General features: G+C 43.6%; 1 protein-coding gene across 6 annotated transcripts in view; it reads left to right on the top strand.

Annotated features, from left to right (window-relative positions):
• Positions 1-18,243, top strand: part of MATN2 (matrilin 2) — a 107,765-nt gene that overhangs the window by 56,914 nt on the left and 32,608 nt on the right. For all 6 annotated transcript variants that reach the window (XM_075920331.2, XM_075920332.2, XM_075920328.2 and 3 more), the window contains 3 exons: positions 9,764-9,886; positions 12,524-12,646; positions 15,630-15,752. In XM_075920331.2, coding sequence (XP_075776446.2) covers positions 9,764-9,886; positions 12,524-12,646; positions 15,630-15,752 — 369 coding nt within the window. The remainder of the gene's footprint in view (positions 1-9,763; positions 9,887-12,523; positions 12,647-15,629; positions 15,753-18,243) is intronic.

Genomic DNA, 18,243 nt, shown 5'->3' with positions numbered 1-18,243 from the left:
TAGAGCAGCTGGGGCGCTGCTGGGTTGGTCCCGCAGCGCCGCTCCTTGGCGCTACTGGACCAACCGGGCAGCACCCCAGCTGCTCTGCCCCAGGTGTCCTGATTCAGCCGCTGCTGGTCAGTTTCAGCCTGAGGAGCGGCGCTACTGGAGCAACCCAGCAGCACCTCAGCTGCTCTGCCCCAGGCGTCCCCAAGTCAACCGCTGCTGAAACTGACCAGCGGCTGACTACAGGAAGCCTGAGGCAGAGTTGCTCTGCCCCCGGCTTCCTGGAATCAGCTGCTGATCAGTTTCAGCAGCAGCTGACTTGGGGACGCCTGGGGTTCTTAAATTGAATCTGTATGTAAGTCAGAACTGGCATCCAGATTCAGCCACTGTTGAAACTGATCAGTTTCAGCAGCGGCTGAATCTGGACACCAGTTCCGACTTACATACAGATTCAACTTAAGAACAAACCTACAGTCCCTATCTTGTACGTAACCCGGGGACTGCCTGTATTTATATATAATACATGGTTCTACTATTCACAGCTATTTTGTCTCTTAATCTGTAACTGGTTGGCCACCCCTATCCAATAGTATGTAATAAAGTTTATCTGCTTTTACATCTCAAAATCCATATGGCTGACTTTCCAGAAAGATCATAATCTCTTCCTTAGTAAAGACTGAAACAAAACTTCTATTGTAATGTTGATTTTTAACCTAAGACACTTCCTCCACCCCATAACTTTGCCCAAAACTAAACCAAATTCCTTGATATTTTGCAGGCCAGATTTTACACCGCATTAGAATTTTTCTAAAGAGTTTGATGCAATTCTGGGGAGTAATATGAGACACATTATGGCTCAAAACTAGAGTGCACATTGCTTCTTTGAAATTTTCTTACTTTGGGCTTGCTGTTAACACATGTGGTTTTACCTAAATTCTTCAAATGTATGTTTTAGCCAAAAATGGATGCCTTTGACTAGGTTTGGGAAAGTAGGAAATGTATTACTTAATTATTAAAAGCAGTTCATGTTTATATATAAAACACTACAGAGTTTTTCAAAGTACCATCCCAGTTTCTTACAAAGTTTAGAAAACAAAGTTGTATCTGCTTCCAAAAATGAGGCATTAACCTTGGTATAGAACAAATGTGCTAAGGAGGATGTGGAATCTCCATTACTGGAGGTTTTTAAGAACATTAGACAAATGCCTATTATGGATAACATTTAAGCCACATCTACATTAGAAAATATTGCTGATGCAGGTTACATAAGCATAAAGCTGTAGTAGTTAGTATATTACTTGTGTGCATGCATACTTGCCTCCTTGTGTTGGCACTGTGTAGAAGATATTTCAGTGTGCAACCTGCTACCAGTCAGCACATTGTCTTTTAGGTACTTTTGGCAATGCATGGTGGGACAGAAAGAGGGCCCATTACAGGGGTGTCTGGAATCAAGGGTCAACCTCCATAATGCACTGTTCTACATTCCATAATATTATCTCTCCCATAATTTTTGCACCTATTTTTCAATTTCCTGTATGAGATCTGTTGTCCCTGGCACAGCATGAAGCTTGCACAGCTCTGAACTATTGTTATGAGAACTTCAAGCACAGGAAGCAAAATCCTCTGGTATTTATAGAGCCACAAGAAGAGGTGCAAGGAACATGGTGGTCAGTTTGCGATGGGACATTAGTGAGAACCAATTTCAAGGTTATCGGTGTCATTCACAGAGCAGCAGCAGATGGTGGAGTGCTATTTCTGGGCCTGAGAAACAAGCACTAACTGGTGGGATCGTATTGTAATATCAGTTTGCAACGACTAGCAGAGGCTGCAAAACTTTCAGACACACAAGGCTACATTCCTTGATCTGTGTGCATAAGGACACCAGACTGAGAGCTGCAGAGACAGTGGAGAAACACTGTGGAAACTTGTAACGCTGGATTGCTATCAGTCCATGGGAATTCATTCTGGAGTGGGAAAATCCCCAGTGAGGGCCTTTGTTATGCAAGTGTGCAAGGCCAATAAACATCTCTTGCTGTGCAGCACTCTGACCAGTGTTTCCTGTAAGCAGAGCGCTTGGACATCTGCCCAGGAGAGATTCAGGTGCTGCCCAGCTGATTAGCAGAGTGCTCACAGCTGGCAGCATGGGTTTCTATTTGTCGGTGCACATGTGCACATAACAAAATGTATCCCACTCATGGATGGAAAAAATTAAAGGGAATACTGGCTGTGGGCAACGTGCAGGACAAAGTGGATGTATTGGTACCAGTCAGGTTCTGGAACTGCGGTGGAGCAATAGATGTCATATATATATCCCTAATTTTGCCATAGATTGCCTCGCCACAGAGTGAATGTGGGAGGGGGGCTGGCCCCTATGCCACCCCATGCCAACCCCCAGGTAATCCTCTAGGCCATCCTGAGCCTAATGGGTTCCCTGCATAGGACAATTGAGGTGGCTGCCGCAGGGCCCCTCGAAGCACAGGACCTGGGCCAGCGGTCCTGAACTGTCCTATGCATGGAATGGCTCTGCTCCTCTGTCTCATGAAGCCACACACTGGCCACCTCAACAATAGCAAGGAAAGATTCAGCACCTGCAGGTACAGAATGCCAGCTGAATGTGCATTTGGTAGACTGAGAAAGGTGATGGTGTTGTTTACTCACCAGACTGGATCTCAGTGCAAAAAAAACCCCCAATGATTCTAGCTGCCCATTGTGTCCTGCACAATACTTGTGAAGCAAAGGAGAGAAACTTGTCACAGGGATGGTGGCTATATGCTGAAGAGTTTGAATGGCCAGACACAAGGGCCATCAGATGAGCTCAGTGAGGAGCTATAGAGCTTAGTGGGCTTTCAAAGAGCACTTTAACAGTGAGTCACAGTCATTTGTTTGGATGAACCATGGTCACCCTAAAACTGCAGTTTGGGGGCCTATTACAAATAGTGCTGACACTGCGCCTGTTCATGTTGGGGGGCTTGCTGTATATTTCTGATTATTACACTGATCCTGTGAGTTGTGAGCATACAATACCGCTAATTTCACTTCCACTAAGCATTATCCACCATGTGTTGAAAGCCAAGATTAATAATTTTTTAAACAAAAGAATTTTAGTTAGAATAACAGCTCCAAAAAATCTTAAGAATTTAAAAGTAAATGTGTTTTAACTTAAAAATATTTAGGAACCTTAATAGAATATAAGAACATAAGAATGGCCATACTGGGTCAGACCAAAGGTCCATCTAGCCCAGTATCCTGTCTGCCGTCAGTGACCAATGCCAGATGCCCCGAAGGGAGGGATTGTAACAAGTAATCCTCACGTGATCCCTCCTCTGTCACCCACCTCCAGAGAAACAGAGGCTAGGAATACCATTCCTACCCATCCTGGCTAATAGCCATTGATGGACCCTAACCTCCATGAATCTAGCTAGCTCTTTTTTTAACCCTGCTGAAGTTCTAGCCTTCACCACATCCTCTGGCAAGGAGTTCCACAAGTTGACTATGTGCTGAGTGAAGAAAAACTTCCTTTTGTTTGTTTTAAACCTGCTGCCTATTAATTTCATTTGGTGACTCCTAGTTCTTATATTGTGGGAATAAGTAAATCACTTTTCCTTATTTCCTTTTTCCATACCAGTCATGACTTTATAGACCTGTATCATATCCCCCCTTAGTCTCCTCTTTTCTAAGATGAAAAGTCCAAGTCTTTTTAATCTCTCTTCATATAGGACCTGTTCCAAACCCCTAATCATTTTGTTGCCATTTTCTGAACCTTTTCCAATGCCAATATGTCTTTTTTGAGATGAGACGACCACATCTGTTCGCAGTATTCATGATGTGGACGTACCATGGTTTTATATAGAGGCAATAAGATATTTTCTGTCTTATTCTTTATCCCTTTTTGAATGACTCCTAACATTCTATTTGCTTTTTTGACTGCCACTGCACACTGAGTGGATGTTTTCAGAGAACTATCCACAGTGACTCCAAGATCTTTCTCTTGAGTAGTTGTAGCCAAATTAGTCCCCATCAAATTGTATGTGTAGTTGGGATTATTTTTTTCCAATGTGCATTACTTTACATTTATCAACATTGAATTTTTTTCATTTTGTTGCGCAGTCTCTTAGTTTGGTGAGATCTTTTTCAAGTTCTTCACAGTCTGCTTTGGTCTTAACTATCTTGAGCAGTTTAGTTTCATCTGCAAATTTTGCCACCTCACTCTTTACCCCTTTCTTTATATCATTTATAAATAAGTTTAATAGAATGGGTCCCAGGACAGACCCTTGGTGGACCCCACTAGTTACCTCTCTCCCAGGGGCAGATGACCATTTTGTGGGGCCCAGGGCAGCCCAATTTTGCGGGGCCCTCCTTAGCCATGGCGCATGCGCAGGGCTTCTTGAAGCGCGGGGCCCAGGGCGACCGCCCCACTCGCCCTGCCCTATATCTGCCCCTGCTCTCTCCACTCGGAAAACTTACCATTTATTCCTTCCTTTTGTTTCTTGTCTTTTAACCTGTTATCAGTCCACAAAAGGACCTTCCCTCTTATCCTATGACAACTTACTTTACTTAAGAACCTTTGGTGAGGAACCTTTTCAAAGGCTTTCTGGAAATCTAAGTACACTATAACCACTGGATTCCTCTTTTCCACATGTTTGTTGCCCCCCTCAAAGAGCTCTAGTAGATTAGTAAAGCATGATTTCTCATTACTGAAACCAGGTTGACTTTCCCCCAACAAATTATATTCAGCCATGTGTCTAACAATTTTATTTTTTATTATAGTTTACTATAAATAAACAAGAGGAAAAAACATTGATGTTTATTGTAGGAATGCATCCATGCGTCCTGGGTCTATCAGGCACTGTAGGTGAAATTGTGATTGACCATGGTTCCCACAGTGTGGAGTAAGAGAGGCAGATGGGCTGACCCTAAAGCCTAGTGGAATTCAGGCAAGGGGCTGCTATTTTGCAGTTCTCCATAGACTGCAATGGGAGCTTAGCCCAAAACCATTGAACATGGAGGTTCACAAGAGTCTGCAGCATCTGACTTTGCTGATGGAGGAGCCCTATTATGTCCTCATTCATCTCCCTCACCTTTTCCTGCACTTTTCTCCTGTCTGCTCCTTCCTTCTCCATCTTCTCTGCAGTATTTACCCTCCAGACCTCAAGGGTCTGGTGCAGCACTGGCTTGCTGGTTCCACTCTCTGCTCAAGACATGGTGACTGTGTCTAGACTGGCAAGTTTTTCCACAAAAAGCGGCTGCTTTTGTGGAAAAACTTGCCAGCTGTCTACACTGGCCGCTTGATTTTGCGCAAAAGCACTGACTTTCTACTGTCTGAAATCAGTGCTTCTTGTACTATGCTGCTCCCGTTCGGGCAAAAGTCCTTTTCCGGAAATGCTTTTGCGCAAAAGGGCCAGTGTAGACAGCTGAAAACTGTTTTGTGCAAAAAAGCCCTGATGGCGAAAATGGCGATTGGGGCTTTCTTGCGCAAAACTGCGTCTAGATTGGCATGGACGCTTTTCCGCAAAAAGTGCTTTTGTGGAAAAGTGTCCGTGCCAATCTAGACGCTCTTTTCTGCAAATGCTTTTAATGGAAAAACTTTTCCGTTAAAAGCATTTGCAGAAAATCATGCCAGTCTAGACGTAGCCGGTGAGTATGGCCTCCTGGGGGGAGGGAAACAAAGAGGGAGTTGCTTGGTTGCATGAAACTATTCATATAGGGCACTGGCACCATTTTTCACAGGTGGTAGTGGTTATGGCTGATAACTCCCTTCTGAAGGTAACAAAGGCAGAGAAAGCACAACTGTTGCTGGCATCTTGAAGTCACCTGAGTATGAATGCTGCTAGACTATGTGCTCGAATGGTGCTTGCTGAAGTTATCGACACCTGGCATAGGAAAGTGTCCTACCACAGAGAAAGAAATAGGGCTGCCATCCCTAGAAGCCTTCAAGAGGGGACTATAGTGTACCTCCATGGCCTTTCAGGAGGACTCAGACATTGCTATGTACCTAAACAAAGTGCTCCACATGGCCCTTGAGGGGAATGAAAAGCAGATAGCAACTCTGCCTCTTTATTGTATTCTCACCTCTTGTAATACGAGTAAATTAATGAAAATTTGATAGCTCCTAAGTTGGCAAATTCATATACCCACTTACCTGAGGTTCCTTCCCATGCATTGGGCTCACCCATTCTCAACTGCAGGGGCTGGCTGGTCTGCTGTGGAATCAAATACAGGTCCTAGGTCACAGCACAACTGGACCTCCCCTCTCCTCCCCCAGTCACTTGTCCCCCATACTCCTTCTCCTGGCTGTTTGCTGCAGGGGCCGGTGACTTGGGCTCCTCAGAGGTATCTATGATGGTATGTGAGATGGTGGTGGGGTTTCCACCAAGTATGGAACGCAGCTCTTTGTGAAAGCACCTGGTCTGTGATGTGGCTCAGTGCTCGCTACCATGGCACCTCCTGCTGGCTAGTCTGGGATTAGCTCTTCTTTGGCTTTGGAGTGCCATCTGCTGGCCTTTTCCAATCCATTAGTTGCCTCCAGTTAGTGTCTCCACCACTGATCACATCCGGCCCCGTGTCCCTTCCCCAGCAGTACTGCCCTGCAGCAGTGCTCCCACACTCTGGAGTCCTCCTCTCCCAGGGAACCCCAACTCTCTGTACCCACCTTGCCTCAGTAACCCACTGCCAGACATCATAGCCCCTGTCTCAGGAAAACTGCAGTCTGAAATGGCCACTCATCATTGCAAAGCGTGAGTAAACCCTGCTGCCTTCTCCTGCCCTGTCTGCCTCCCTGCAGCCCTAATACCTCTCAAGTCTTGAAAGCAAGGCCTCAGCCTGGGGGATTTGTCTGGCAATAGTTGCCTAGCTCTGCCTGTCCTTCCCCAGCACTGCTCTGTCTCAGGTACCCTCCCTAGCTTCCCAGGCAGCCAGGTCCTTCCTGCTCCACAGCTGAAGCAGGAAAGTGAGTGAGCCCTTCAGAAGTCCTTTTTATAGGGCCTAGCCAGGCCCTGATTGGCTCTCTCTGGCCTTCCTCTGATTGGGTCCCAGCCCCCTCCTTTACTTTGGACTGTTTTAACCCTATATGGGCTACTGCAGACCAACCATCACATCACAGGCACCAGACTGATTTTTCAGTGGCCTTATTGACCTTCTGATGTGCCTACTGTAGTTCCTTAGCTTTCGTTGTTCTCACTGCTGCTGGTCCCTGTTGTAGCCCTTTTCCCGCCTCCCTGAGCAAGCTGCTCATACATGCTGGTATTTCTGGTTCAGAGCTGTGCATGCAAAGGCTCTTCTCCCCATTGGCCCAGGAGATCCAATAGGCAAGAGTGTATCTGGAGCATATAAATGGGATGGTCAGTTGAGCATTTGCACTCAGCGAAGGAGAGCAGATAAAAGAGTGCTCACCAAACTGGACAACCAGGAAAAGGCATTTCAAAAATTATAAGGATTGTAAAGGAGTGAGGGCTTCTGATATATATGACATCTGGGCAGAGGAATTAACAATTGTAGCCAGAGCAGTCAGCTGCTGGAGGACTAGTTAGGGCCAACATAGGTAATGCAGTGTCTACACTTGTATTGCATTGATCTCCGTCAGTGGTTCAGTGCTGCTCGGGAGGTCAGTGCTACTTTGCTAACAGAAAGGGGCACTTATACTGGTGGGAGACCAATTTAAGTGAAGACAAATGCACAGCTAGGTGGATGCAAAGCACTTTATGTTGACCTAACTTTGTGTGGTAAACCCAACCTCCGAGCAGGAGACTGGATTAGATGATCTATCAAGGGCCCTTCCAGTCCTACATTTCTATGATTTCTATGGTGTAGCTCCTCTGATATGGGGCCAAGCAAGCTTGCATCAAAGCAGATGCATCATGAGAGTTTCTTAAGACATATATAACACTTACATGCAGATGAAGAAACTAGCCTGTCTAGAGCAGGGGGCTGGACTTGATGACCTTCTGAGGTCTTTTCCAGCTCTATGATTCTATGATAGCCTTTCTTAGTACCTAAGCACTATGAAAACCAAGAGAGAGAGGCAGTATTAATGTTTCTCTAAGGGTATATCTAGACTGGAATGCTATTTCGGGATACCAAAGGTATCCCAAAATAGATATTCCATGTCTTTTAAATTAGCCTGTTATTTTGAAATAGATTTCAAAATAACAGGCTCACTATTCCAATGTCCCTGTAACCTTCATTCCACAAGGGTTTATTTCAAAATTTGGCACTGTAGACAGCACCAAATTTCGAAATAAGATTCGCAATTTGTGTAGCTCAAATTGCATATCTTATTTCGACCTATGTGTGCAATGTAGATGCACCCTAATTGTAAACTCACATATTATTTCAGACAGATACAGTAAAGTTAAGAAAATAGATTCCTCTGAAATGTCTTTCATCTTCACAAAAATTGTGTGCTTTGGTATGTGCTTTCTGAATTAAGGAAACACTTTTCATGAACTGGTATCATTTTTAACAGCAGTCTGAATTGCTGCTATTTTTATAATTTTACTAGCAGACTTACTTGGCATTGCCCAGGTCCTTCAGGGCAGGGGCTGGCAATGTGGGGGGTGCAGAAGTCAGGGCAGGGCTGTGGGGAGGTGTTAGGACAGTGCAGGAGTCTGGGGGCAGAGGTGTGTACAAGAGTGAGGGTTGGAAGATGAGGAGGGGCTCAGGGTGGGGCATCCCATCTAGTACAGGCCTTTTCTCTCCTGCTAGCCGCCTCTCAGCTACCAGGGGTCTTTTTTCTCCTCCAGCCCATGCCCCCAGCCACCCCTTCCTTTGATGCTGCGGACAAGAGCTGGAAGGGGGGAAAAGGGTTTGGGGCAGGGAAGCTACTTTCTGGTGTGCTGGAAGGCAAGGGGAGCCCCAGCCCCGCTGGCCACTTCCTTGCTGGTACAGCTGCCCTCAGAGGACACTCAGCAGGATAGCTCTCCCCTGTAGGCTCACAGCCCCCCAGTGGCCACTCTCAGTATCGCATCTCTCCAAACAGCCCAGCCTCTCCCTTTCCATGTCATGGAAAATAGTCCCTTTCCCGGCACTTCTGGTTATCCTGGCACAACCAAATCTTGACTTTGCCTTGAGTTAGGAGATGAGGAAGCGGCATCCCAAATTTGGTGGTCCTAGCTCTTGCTGTTCAGGAGGAGTTCTTGAACAAACGGAATCGCAGATAGATGCACAAATCTCTAACCTATAGATATAGAATTGTGACCTTATTCAGGACTTTACAGAGCAGGTGTTCCTTGATCAACATAGAAGCAAAGGGTCCAATCCTGCAAACATTTCCAAGAATAATGTTTATTACCAGGAGCACAATTGTGAATTATGGACATGATAATGTCCCTACTAATGTCAATGGGATTCCTTTCAGTGACTTCAATGGGCTTTGGATCAGCCTTTAAGTTTGATAGTATTTCAGAAGGGAGCTCTCATTCCCAAACTCTGTACTTCATGGTTCATGTTAACGACTTGTAAAATAAACCAATCCATCAACTTTTATACTCCCTCTTTTCTAAGCTGAACCGTGTGTCACTGCAGAGTAGTACCAGGTATTCCTTCTCCCCAAAGTGTTGACGCTACTTCTGATGGCTGGAGAAGAAAGAATACAGGAATCAAAGCAAAGTCTTGCACATTTTTACCAATAGACCACAACATCTGCTGCTTCCCACAGTTTTATTAACTGTCTGTCTGTCACATAAAGTTTAGTTCCATTTAAGAAGCATGACATTCTCTAAACTGTTTTGGTTCAGTAATCAGCATATACTTAGCTTGTATTCTTTAACCTCTCTCCCCACAGGGATAAGCGTCTGTGCTTTGGGTAATCATGGCTGTGAACAGGAATGTGTTAACACAGAAGACTCTTTTGTGTGCAGATGTCATAGTGGATACACCCTAAATCATGATGGCAAAACGTGCAGAAGTGAGTGTTTCACACAAACTGCAGCAATTAGTTATTGCATTGGGCTGAGTTTAGAAAAGAATGAAAGAACTCTCCAGGGGCCCTTTTGGGATATTTTGGAGCTATGTACACTGTGGTAACTGTACAGTCCAACAAGAGCCAGCTCTAGTGAGGTAATGTTGGTAGGATGCCTGCATATATCCACTCAGTGGAGGACAAGTTTATCATCTTGTAAAGTTCTAATAACAGGAATTATTTATTTAGAAGGGGAGCCTGACATTTTAAATGGTTTGTTACAAATGCATCCAAAACTAGCTGCTATTTAGGCAGTTATACACCTAATACTCATGATTTTTCCCCTTGAAGGCTGGTTGGGTTTTTTTTTTTTTCCCTTCTGAAGCCTATCTGATATAAATACATCTTTTGCTATATAGGAATGGAAATACTGCTAGACAAATGATGTTCTAACAAAAATCATGCCAACCCTAGATGTCAAAATATACTGTTTTCCCCAGAACCATTTTGTGTCTTTAAAGCAACACTTTAAAAATGCAGAGAGCAGCAATTTTTCTTGATGTACCTATGCCATTTGGAAAAAATACCCAAAGAAATTGTATATATAAGAAAGTTATTATGTTCAGTGAGGAAAGAAAAATATTGATGGATTTGTAGCATACAGGAAAACTTTGATACACTGTAATGTAAGTAAATTAGACAACTTGGTTTGATTTTTCAGATGGGCCAGTGCTTGGCACTTTCTGAAAGGCATAGCCCCTTTGAGGTGTCACAAATAGGGCACTCCATGACTGAGGCATCCCAAGTCACTAGTCACTTTTGAAAATCTTGGCCCTTTTCTCATTTTATTTGTATGGGTTTTATTTTTGCAGATTTAAGTATCATAATATGAGTGTTGACTTAAATGTATAGTTACTGTAGTTCCAGAAGCCTGCTAATAGGCAGATTTCTGATTGCATTGTTACTTGAAAGAACATATGGAAAGATTTAGTGTGAGAAACTAGAGGGGTTATATTTTGAAATTGATATTAATAATACATATTACAATGGGCATTTGTATTTGTAACAGATGATGTGATCTGAGGACATAATTTGCCAAATTGGATACTAGTTTGTTTATTTTAGTTGTTTCACATCTCTCTTGTATAACTTCCCTAAACACAGCTCCACTTATGATGATGTAAACTTATGGAAAAAAGGAGAATGTGCCAACTGGAACTTCTTGTAACTAGTGAAAACTTCAATCTCAACTTCACTTGTTCAATCCAACAGTATTTGTGACCATGTATGATATTAAATCTGGACAGATTCCTGTAAATGTATTATATATAATTTTAAAACCAATCTTACACAGTTCAGGAGGCCTCTTTAATCTTAGCAAATGGCTGTGGATATGTGTGATAAACCAGTAAATTTCTGCATCTGTAAATGTAGAATTGACACATAATAGATGACATTTATCTCAGGTCACATTGACTTCAGTCAAGTTGAGTTGGGTGAATTTGACCCAGATGACTAAGAATAGTGAAGCATGTCCACTCTAAAAAGTTCAGGGGAGGAGCTTGTTATACATTTTTTTAAAGTTTTTTGCTCCCTAAAAGTGCTCTGTACTTTTACTGAATTGGCAGTTACACTACATATTCCCATAAACACATATTTTGCTTTATGAACTATCATTGATATTTCTCAATTTCCCCTTGTTATGAGATATAATGCAGAATTCACATATATTTTGGGGGAGGGAGAGTTAGAGACCATTTCCATCACAAATACAGAATCAATAAAATGCAAAGTGGTTACATTAAGTTCCCTATACTCTCAGTTTTTAAGTGTCCCATATTTTGGCTTTAGCAGGTAGAACCTAGCAGCAAAATAATATTTTTAGATTATTTTTGTCAGTTTAAAAATAATGTATTCATAATCCTCTCATTTTTGTGGAATAAGTTGAAACTCATAAATGATTAACATTCACATTTACTGTCTGATAAAAACATGTGGTGAACAAAGAAGGGATTTCTATGTGTGGAAAAGAGTGTGGAGCTTTGTGTTACTAAAGGCATAACACTATTAGGATTCCTTGATTCTCTATTCCCAATCCTGTGAGATTGTGGGCAAGATCTGTGCCTTACATTTGTTGCCTGTAACATAGGGATGATAGAATCTACCTCCCTGAGTTGTAACAAGTGTAAATTAATTCATGTTTTTCAAATGGATCTTTAAATGGAATAGCTATGTAAGTGCAAATGTTTATGATTTTTTTTCTTAATAACCATATGTACACAAATTCAGCAGCACAGAGAGCAGGTCTGCACTCTACGTACAAGTCAATCTAAGCTATGCAATTTGAGTTACGTTAGCAGTTAACTCAAACTGATATACCAGTAGCTTAGATAGTTACTGCTCGTGCTGGGTCAACAGGACAACTCTCCCATCAACTCCCATTACTCTTGTTCCAGGGGAATACTGGAGTTGGCAAGAGAGTGATTGGCAGTCAATTTAGTGAGTTTTCACTAGACCTGCTAAATCGATCAATCGCTACAGCATCAATCCACCCGGTAGTGGAGGCAAGCCCTTAGCTCCATTTCATGGTGTTGGTCTTTAAATCTCTAATGTGTCTTATTAATTCCTAACATGAATCATTAGGAGTGGATCACTGTGCTGAGAGCAGCCATGGCTGTGAGCAGATGTGCCTGAACATAGGCGACTCATATGTTTGTCAGTGTTCTGAAGGATTCGTCATTAATGAAGACCTAAAAACCTGCACGCGTAAGTCTTTTGATAATTTCTTTGATCAAAATAGAGAAGACAGATCATGAGCTTCTGTTCTCCCTACCTCCTAACACAAGAACAAGGAACTTTAAATAAAATTAAATAGGTGGAACATTCAAAAATCATTTAAAAAACCATTTTTTCATACAATAAATAATTAAACTGTGACTCTGTCTGCCACTGGTAGTCATTGAGGACAAGAACTTTACAAGAGTCAAATTATTCAGAGTTATCATAATTAACAATGATAAAATGGTTTGGAAGGGATATCAAGCCTCATGTTGTAGAGTTTATACTAATCTCTAACCTTTATTGACCAGGATGTGAAGGACAGATTAGCCCACATCCATCTACGCTGGATTCTTACATCTTTCTTTGAATGTACAAATCCCTCCAGAGAAAATCCATCATCACTCTCCATTAAATACATATCTACAGAATATCTTACAACAAAGACAATATCCCCGTTTGCAGGCAGCAGCTTAGTTTCCATCTTCAGGCTGCAGGTCTAAAATCTCATTGGTGGGGAAAGGCCTCTGTCTCATTTACCATTCACTCAGGATCTCTGGCTGCCTGTTCTTCTAGCCTGCTGGCAGGGAGGAAGATGTTACTGGGTATTCTTATCCTCTCCTCTTTGCTGTTGGTAAGGGATCTATTGTAGATATTATTCTAAAGCCAGACAGCTCATTGTCCCTCTTCACAAACTTTGTGCTGCTGCTTTTTTCGTCTTCTACCCCTCTTGTATGTCTGGACACAGGCACAAATCATTGGACCCTATGCTCTGAAAGCCCTATGCATGGGTGAACACACTCTGTGTGTTTTATTATTTATTCAGGAGCTTCAAGTCCTCATTAGAACTGTCACTAATGCAGCTTTTATAGGAACCAGAATACATCAGAAATTAAATTTGCCCTAGCAATGTTTCTATTCTTAACATAGCTAATAGGTGTTAAGATTCACTTTAATGGGGTAAATTGCTGGCTCCAGTGGAAAAAACAGCAGAAGGGGCCAATGATAAAGGAAAATGTAGTGCATTTTGCCTTTCTATCTCTTCCTGGAATTATCCCAGCTGGCCAGAGAGGTTTGGCAGCCCTCACCAAAGATCTTGGCGGACACTATATAGGCCTGCCTCTCTTCCCACCCCTACCGCTCCCCAGGCATGTTGATTGCAGCTTCTGAATCTGCTGCTTTCCTTGCCATTGGGTAACCGTTTCAGCAAGAGTGAAACGGCCATTGGCAAGGTCCTCCTGCAACTGCACAGATGAAGCCATAGGGAGATTCCAGGGAAAGATAATGCAAATCAGAGGATGGAAACACCTTTGATTCCCCCTCTCCTGCCCCCTCAAGTCCACAGAGACCCAGCCAGCCAACCACCCCTCCAGAAGAGGGGTAACTAATGCTACCAGGACAGAACTCCTGCCTTCTGTGCAGAAAGAGATGAGGGATGGATCCATTGCTTCTAGTGAACCAATGGATATAGGGAAGCAGTTGTTGTTTTAAGAGTTTTGTTGATTTTCCAATGGAAAGTCCTGTTTCCTCCATAGTTCAAAAGATGTTTTTAAACTCTGATAATTTAGTTTTCTCTGGGTGTTGCTTGGATTCCTATCAGAAGAATTAAAACTACTTAGTGACTCCTGGACTGTTCTGGGCACTGAATTTAATCTTCCTTGAGTATTTCCTCTACTTGCCAATTTGCCCCTCTCTGCACATCTACTTTGTTCTGCTCCTGAGCCACAGCTGACCCAGTAAAAACAAAAGTACATGGGCAATCTTTTTAGATTATCATAAAAGATTTCTGGGTCTTTTGGATAACTGTTAAATGAGCAGCTGAATAGATGTGTTTAATATATGCCACTTGTGTATAAAAACACTTGGGAATCAAAACATTGCTGTCATATATACAGGCAAGAATATCTCTTGGCACCTGAGGGAAGACTCTACTGATAAATTGGCTTCTGCTCTGTTATCTAGCAACAATAGCAAATGGGATTCCAGATGCAGCCGAGATCATGCACAGCTGAGCTGAATGTGGATTATTGAACTCTGAGAGCAGCACCCTGTCTCATATTAAAGAAAAGAAAATCCTTAGACAACTCAAGATGACAAATGTAACTGAATTGAAAAGATTTGTGGCAATTATTGTGCAGCAGGCCCATCAATGGAGGGGACAAAGAGGGAAACCACCATTGCTATTGCGGCAGCAGTGGCGGCTGGAGCCCGCAGCCCTTTAAATCACCACTGAAGTTCCAAATGGCGCACTCTGGGCAGCTGTTAGGGCTGCCTGGGAAGGTGGGGGTACAATATGCTCAAAGGAGTACGGGGGGCAGGGGGCACAGCCGTACAGGAAGCATTGAGGGGCGGCTGCCTTAGCCCTTCCTCTTCCACCTGAGGCCTTGCCCCTTCCAGGAGCATGGAGCTGGCCCCCCACACACATCTTGCCCGGGGCCCAGAGAAGCTGTTGGCTATTCCATTGTTCAGCATGAAAGCTCACGGGATCTAATCCAAAATCCACTGGAGTCTATGGGATCAGGTGAACTCTGAGTGCTGGGACTGACCCAGTCACATTTTCACATCAAATATGTATGCAGAATCATCCATAAAAATGGATGTTTAGAAGCAAACCTCTGTTGTATTGATAGCTTGAGATGTTTACTGTGTATTACGTGATGTCATTCGCAAAGTATCTGTACAATTTGTTCAAAAAGCTCTGAAATATCTGGACCTTTTCTGAGCAATTTACGAACAGAAAGGTAGCTTTTTTCACTTCTCTCCACAGGAACCACTGTAAATCATACCTAAAGACTCCTTTGTTGTTGCTTAAAGCTCTATGTTTTTTTCCGATAATGAACTGAGTTAGTGTTCAAACAATAGAGTATTTGCTTGTTTGTATGCCATGCAGTTGTTGTAGAGACAACTAACTGCTAATTCATTAATTTTTTATTTATTTTTATAACTTCCATCCTCTTTACTGGTCTTGCAGGAGTGGACTATTGTGCACTGAGTGACCCTGGTTGTGAACATTTATGTGTAAACAGTGAAAAATCTTATATTTGTCAGTGCTTTGAAGGATACGAACTTCGCGATGATAGGAAAACTTGTAAATGTAAGTTTTTATCAGACCAAATGACATGGCACCATAGTGTTTGTTGCCTTCAGCTTTATAAAACCAATTTGTGCAATAAAAATGAAGTTGCCTAGAGCAGAGAGTGGAGAGTGAATTTCAGGGCAAACTGCCTCTGTCAGGACTTTGACACCTGCAAGGGGAAGACCACTGTGAGCTAGCCAGTCACAAAGCAGAAGCTGTAGCTGCTGGAGAGAGAGAACAGCAACAGAGTGTGCAGCAAGAGCATGCCGTACTTGGAAGGAGCTAGTCCCCTTAGTGATCCATAGGTGCTGGAAGCCACATATGCAGGATTTACAGTTTGACTCAATGACTCTCAGCACCCCCACTGTACAAACTGTTCCAGCCCCGTGGAATGGCCAGGGGTCCTAATACAGGCCCGTATGCAGGAATTTCTGTAGGGAGGTGCTTTTTTATAAATGTGGATGCAAGGGTGTGAGCATACCTCCTCCCCCCGAAGGTCCCCTGAGTAAGCGAGCTCCGGCTGGTCGGCTGAGGGAAATCAGGAGCAGCATACTGCCCGAGCCTCCCATTCCCATGCTCCCGTCAGGCCGGGGAAGGCTGGGGTTGATTTCTTCAGCCCTGCCCACAAGGCCTGTCTGTCTGATGGGACTCAGGGCCAAGCAGAGTCAAACAAGGTACCTGAGAAATGAGCCTTTTCACAAGGTGTGGAGCAGCCAGAAGCACAATAACCTGGAGTGTGAGAAGCAGCCTGTTGTGTATTGGATTGTAGATATAGATCTTGTTGTTATAGTAACTGAGTTAGGTCACTAGGCTCAGCCCAGCTGGTTTGGGCTAGTTCTGTGCTATGCAATAAAATGGACACTTGCAACTACTCAAGCTCTCTGTGTTTCCACTGATTTCATCCCATACTGTGGAACTCCACACGACATAACACAGCCTTATTGCTGGATGCATGAGCCCTGGAGCATTAACTCCAAGGGCCTGGGGAAATCAGCCCCAGCTTTCGCTGGGCCAGCTGAAGCAAGCCGCTCCTGCCTTCCCCTGGGCAGCTGGAGCACCCTTACTTGAGGGACCATAGAGAGGTGTGCTCACACCCTTTGCACGCCCTTGTGAACAGGTCTGATTCATCAGTTCAAATTGCTAATTGGAAATCTGCCTGTATTTGAAGCCACATTCAGAAGCTCTTCTCGAGCTTTAACCCTGCTGTGCTCTGGAGAACCATGTCTATCCCATGCTGGTAACTGAGGGGCTTCCTCAAGCCTTGGTAAGAAGGGGAAGTATGACTTGCAGTTACCTCACAGAAGCAAGTTGGCTGAGGTACTGTCTTGTATAAATTGTATTGGACCAATCTGAGTTGGTGAGAGAGACAAGTTTTCAAGCTACACAGAGCTCTTCTTCAGGTTTGGGAGAGACACTCAGAGTCAGTGTCACTGTCAAATAGAAGATGGAACAGATGGCGTAGCATAGTTAACACATTCAAAGGACCACTTACGAAGAAGTGGCCCCTTTACAACGCCTCAGTCATGGACTAGTTAAGGGGGCCACAGATTGTTGTAATGAGTCTTAAATCCAGTGTGTCTCTTAAATTCATACCTTTGCTAGATGCTACAAAATAGGAACTGAAGTTCCCAGGCTCATTTTTTTGAAGCTGTTGTGCAGGTTTCCTCTGAGGGTGAGGCCTATGGGATCAGACAGAGTGATGGATTTGTGAAAAGTATAGTACAGGCATGTCAAACTGGCGTTTGGAGGGCTGCATATGGCCCGATCAAAATTTTTTGCGGCCCGTCAGAACATTTTTCTGAAAGAATGAAGTGCGGCCCACTGGCCAATCGGAGCACATGGCCAAGTGCTTGCTCACGGCTGGCCGAGCCACTCTGCACACATGCTCACAGCCGGCTGGGTGCTCTGCACTGGGCACTCCAGCAGGCACTCACAGCTGGCCGCTGTGCTCACGCCGCCCCAGCACCTCAGGTGGCAAAGTTGACTCTGGGATCCAGGTATTAGGTTGGGGGGGCGGCTGGGAGAGCCTGGCTCTGGGGGAGCGGGGAGGCATTAGGTTGGGGGGGCGCTAGCTGTGGGGGTGGGAGGAGGCATTAGATTGCGGAGCTGGGAGAACTTGGCTCTGGGGGAGGGGGAGAGGCATTAGGTGGGGGGCTGGATCTGGGGGAGCGGAGGAGAATTGGGTTAGAACGGGGGTATGGGAGTGTCTGGCTCTGGGGGAGAGGAAGGGGTTATTTTGTTAATATTTTGTTTTTTATTTATTTATTCCCAAATAAAATCACAAAATGCATATTAATTTTATATCAATAAATATGTCAGTTTTTTGCAATTGCATGAATTATATCTTTATGCAAAATCTCAAACTTAACAAACTATCTGAAATTTTCATAGAAGCCTGGTCTATACTTGTTTTTATTTTAACAAAACAAGTTATGTATCATATACAAAATTTAAAAGTACCTTACATTTATATTTAAATTTAAAATTATGTAAAATTAATTTTAAAATG

Source organism: Pelodiscus sinensis, chromosome 2 (assembly GCF_052426305.1).
Source record: "Pelodiscus sinensis isolate ZL-2025 chromosome 2, ASM5242630v1, whole genome shotgun sequence".
Lineage (NCBI taxonomy): Eukaryota > Metazoa > Chordata > Testudines > Trionychidae > Pelodiscus > Pelodiscus sinensis.
The sequence above is the reverse complement of the archived record's forward strand: the minus strand, read 5'-3'. Positions and strand labels throughout refer to the sequence as shown.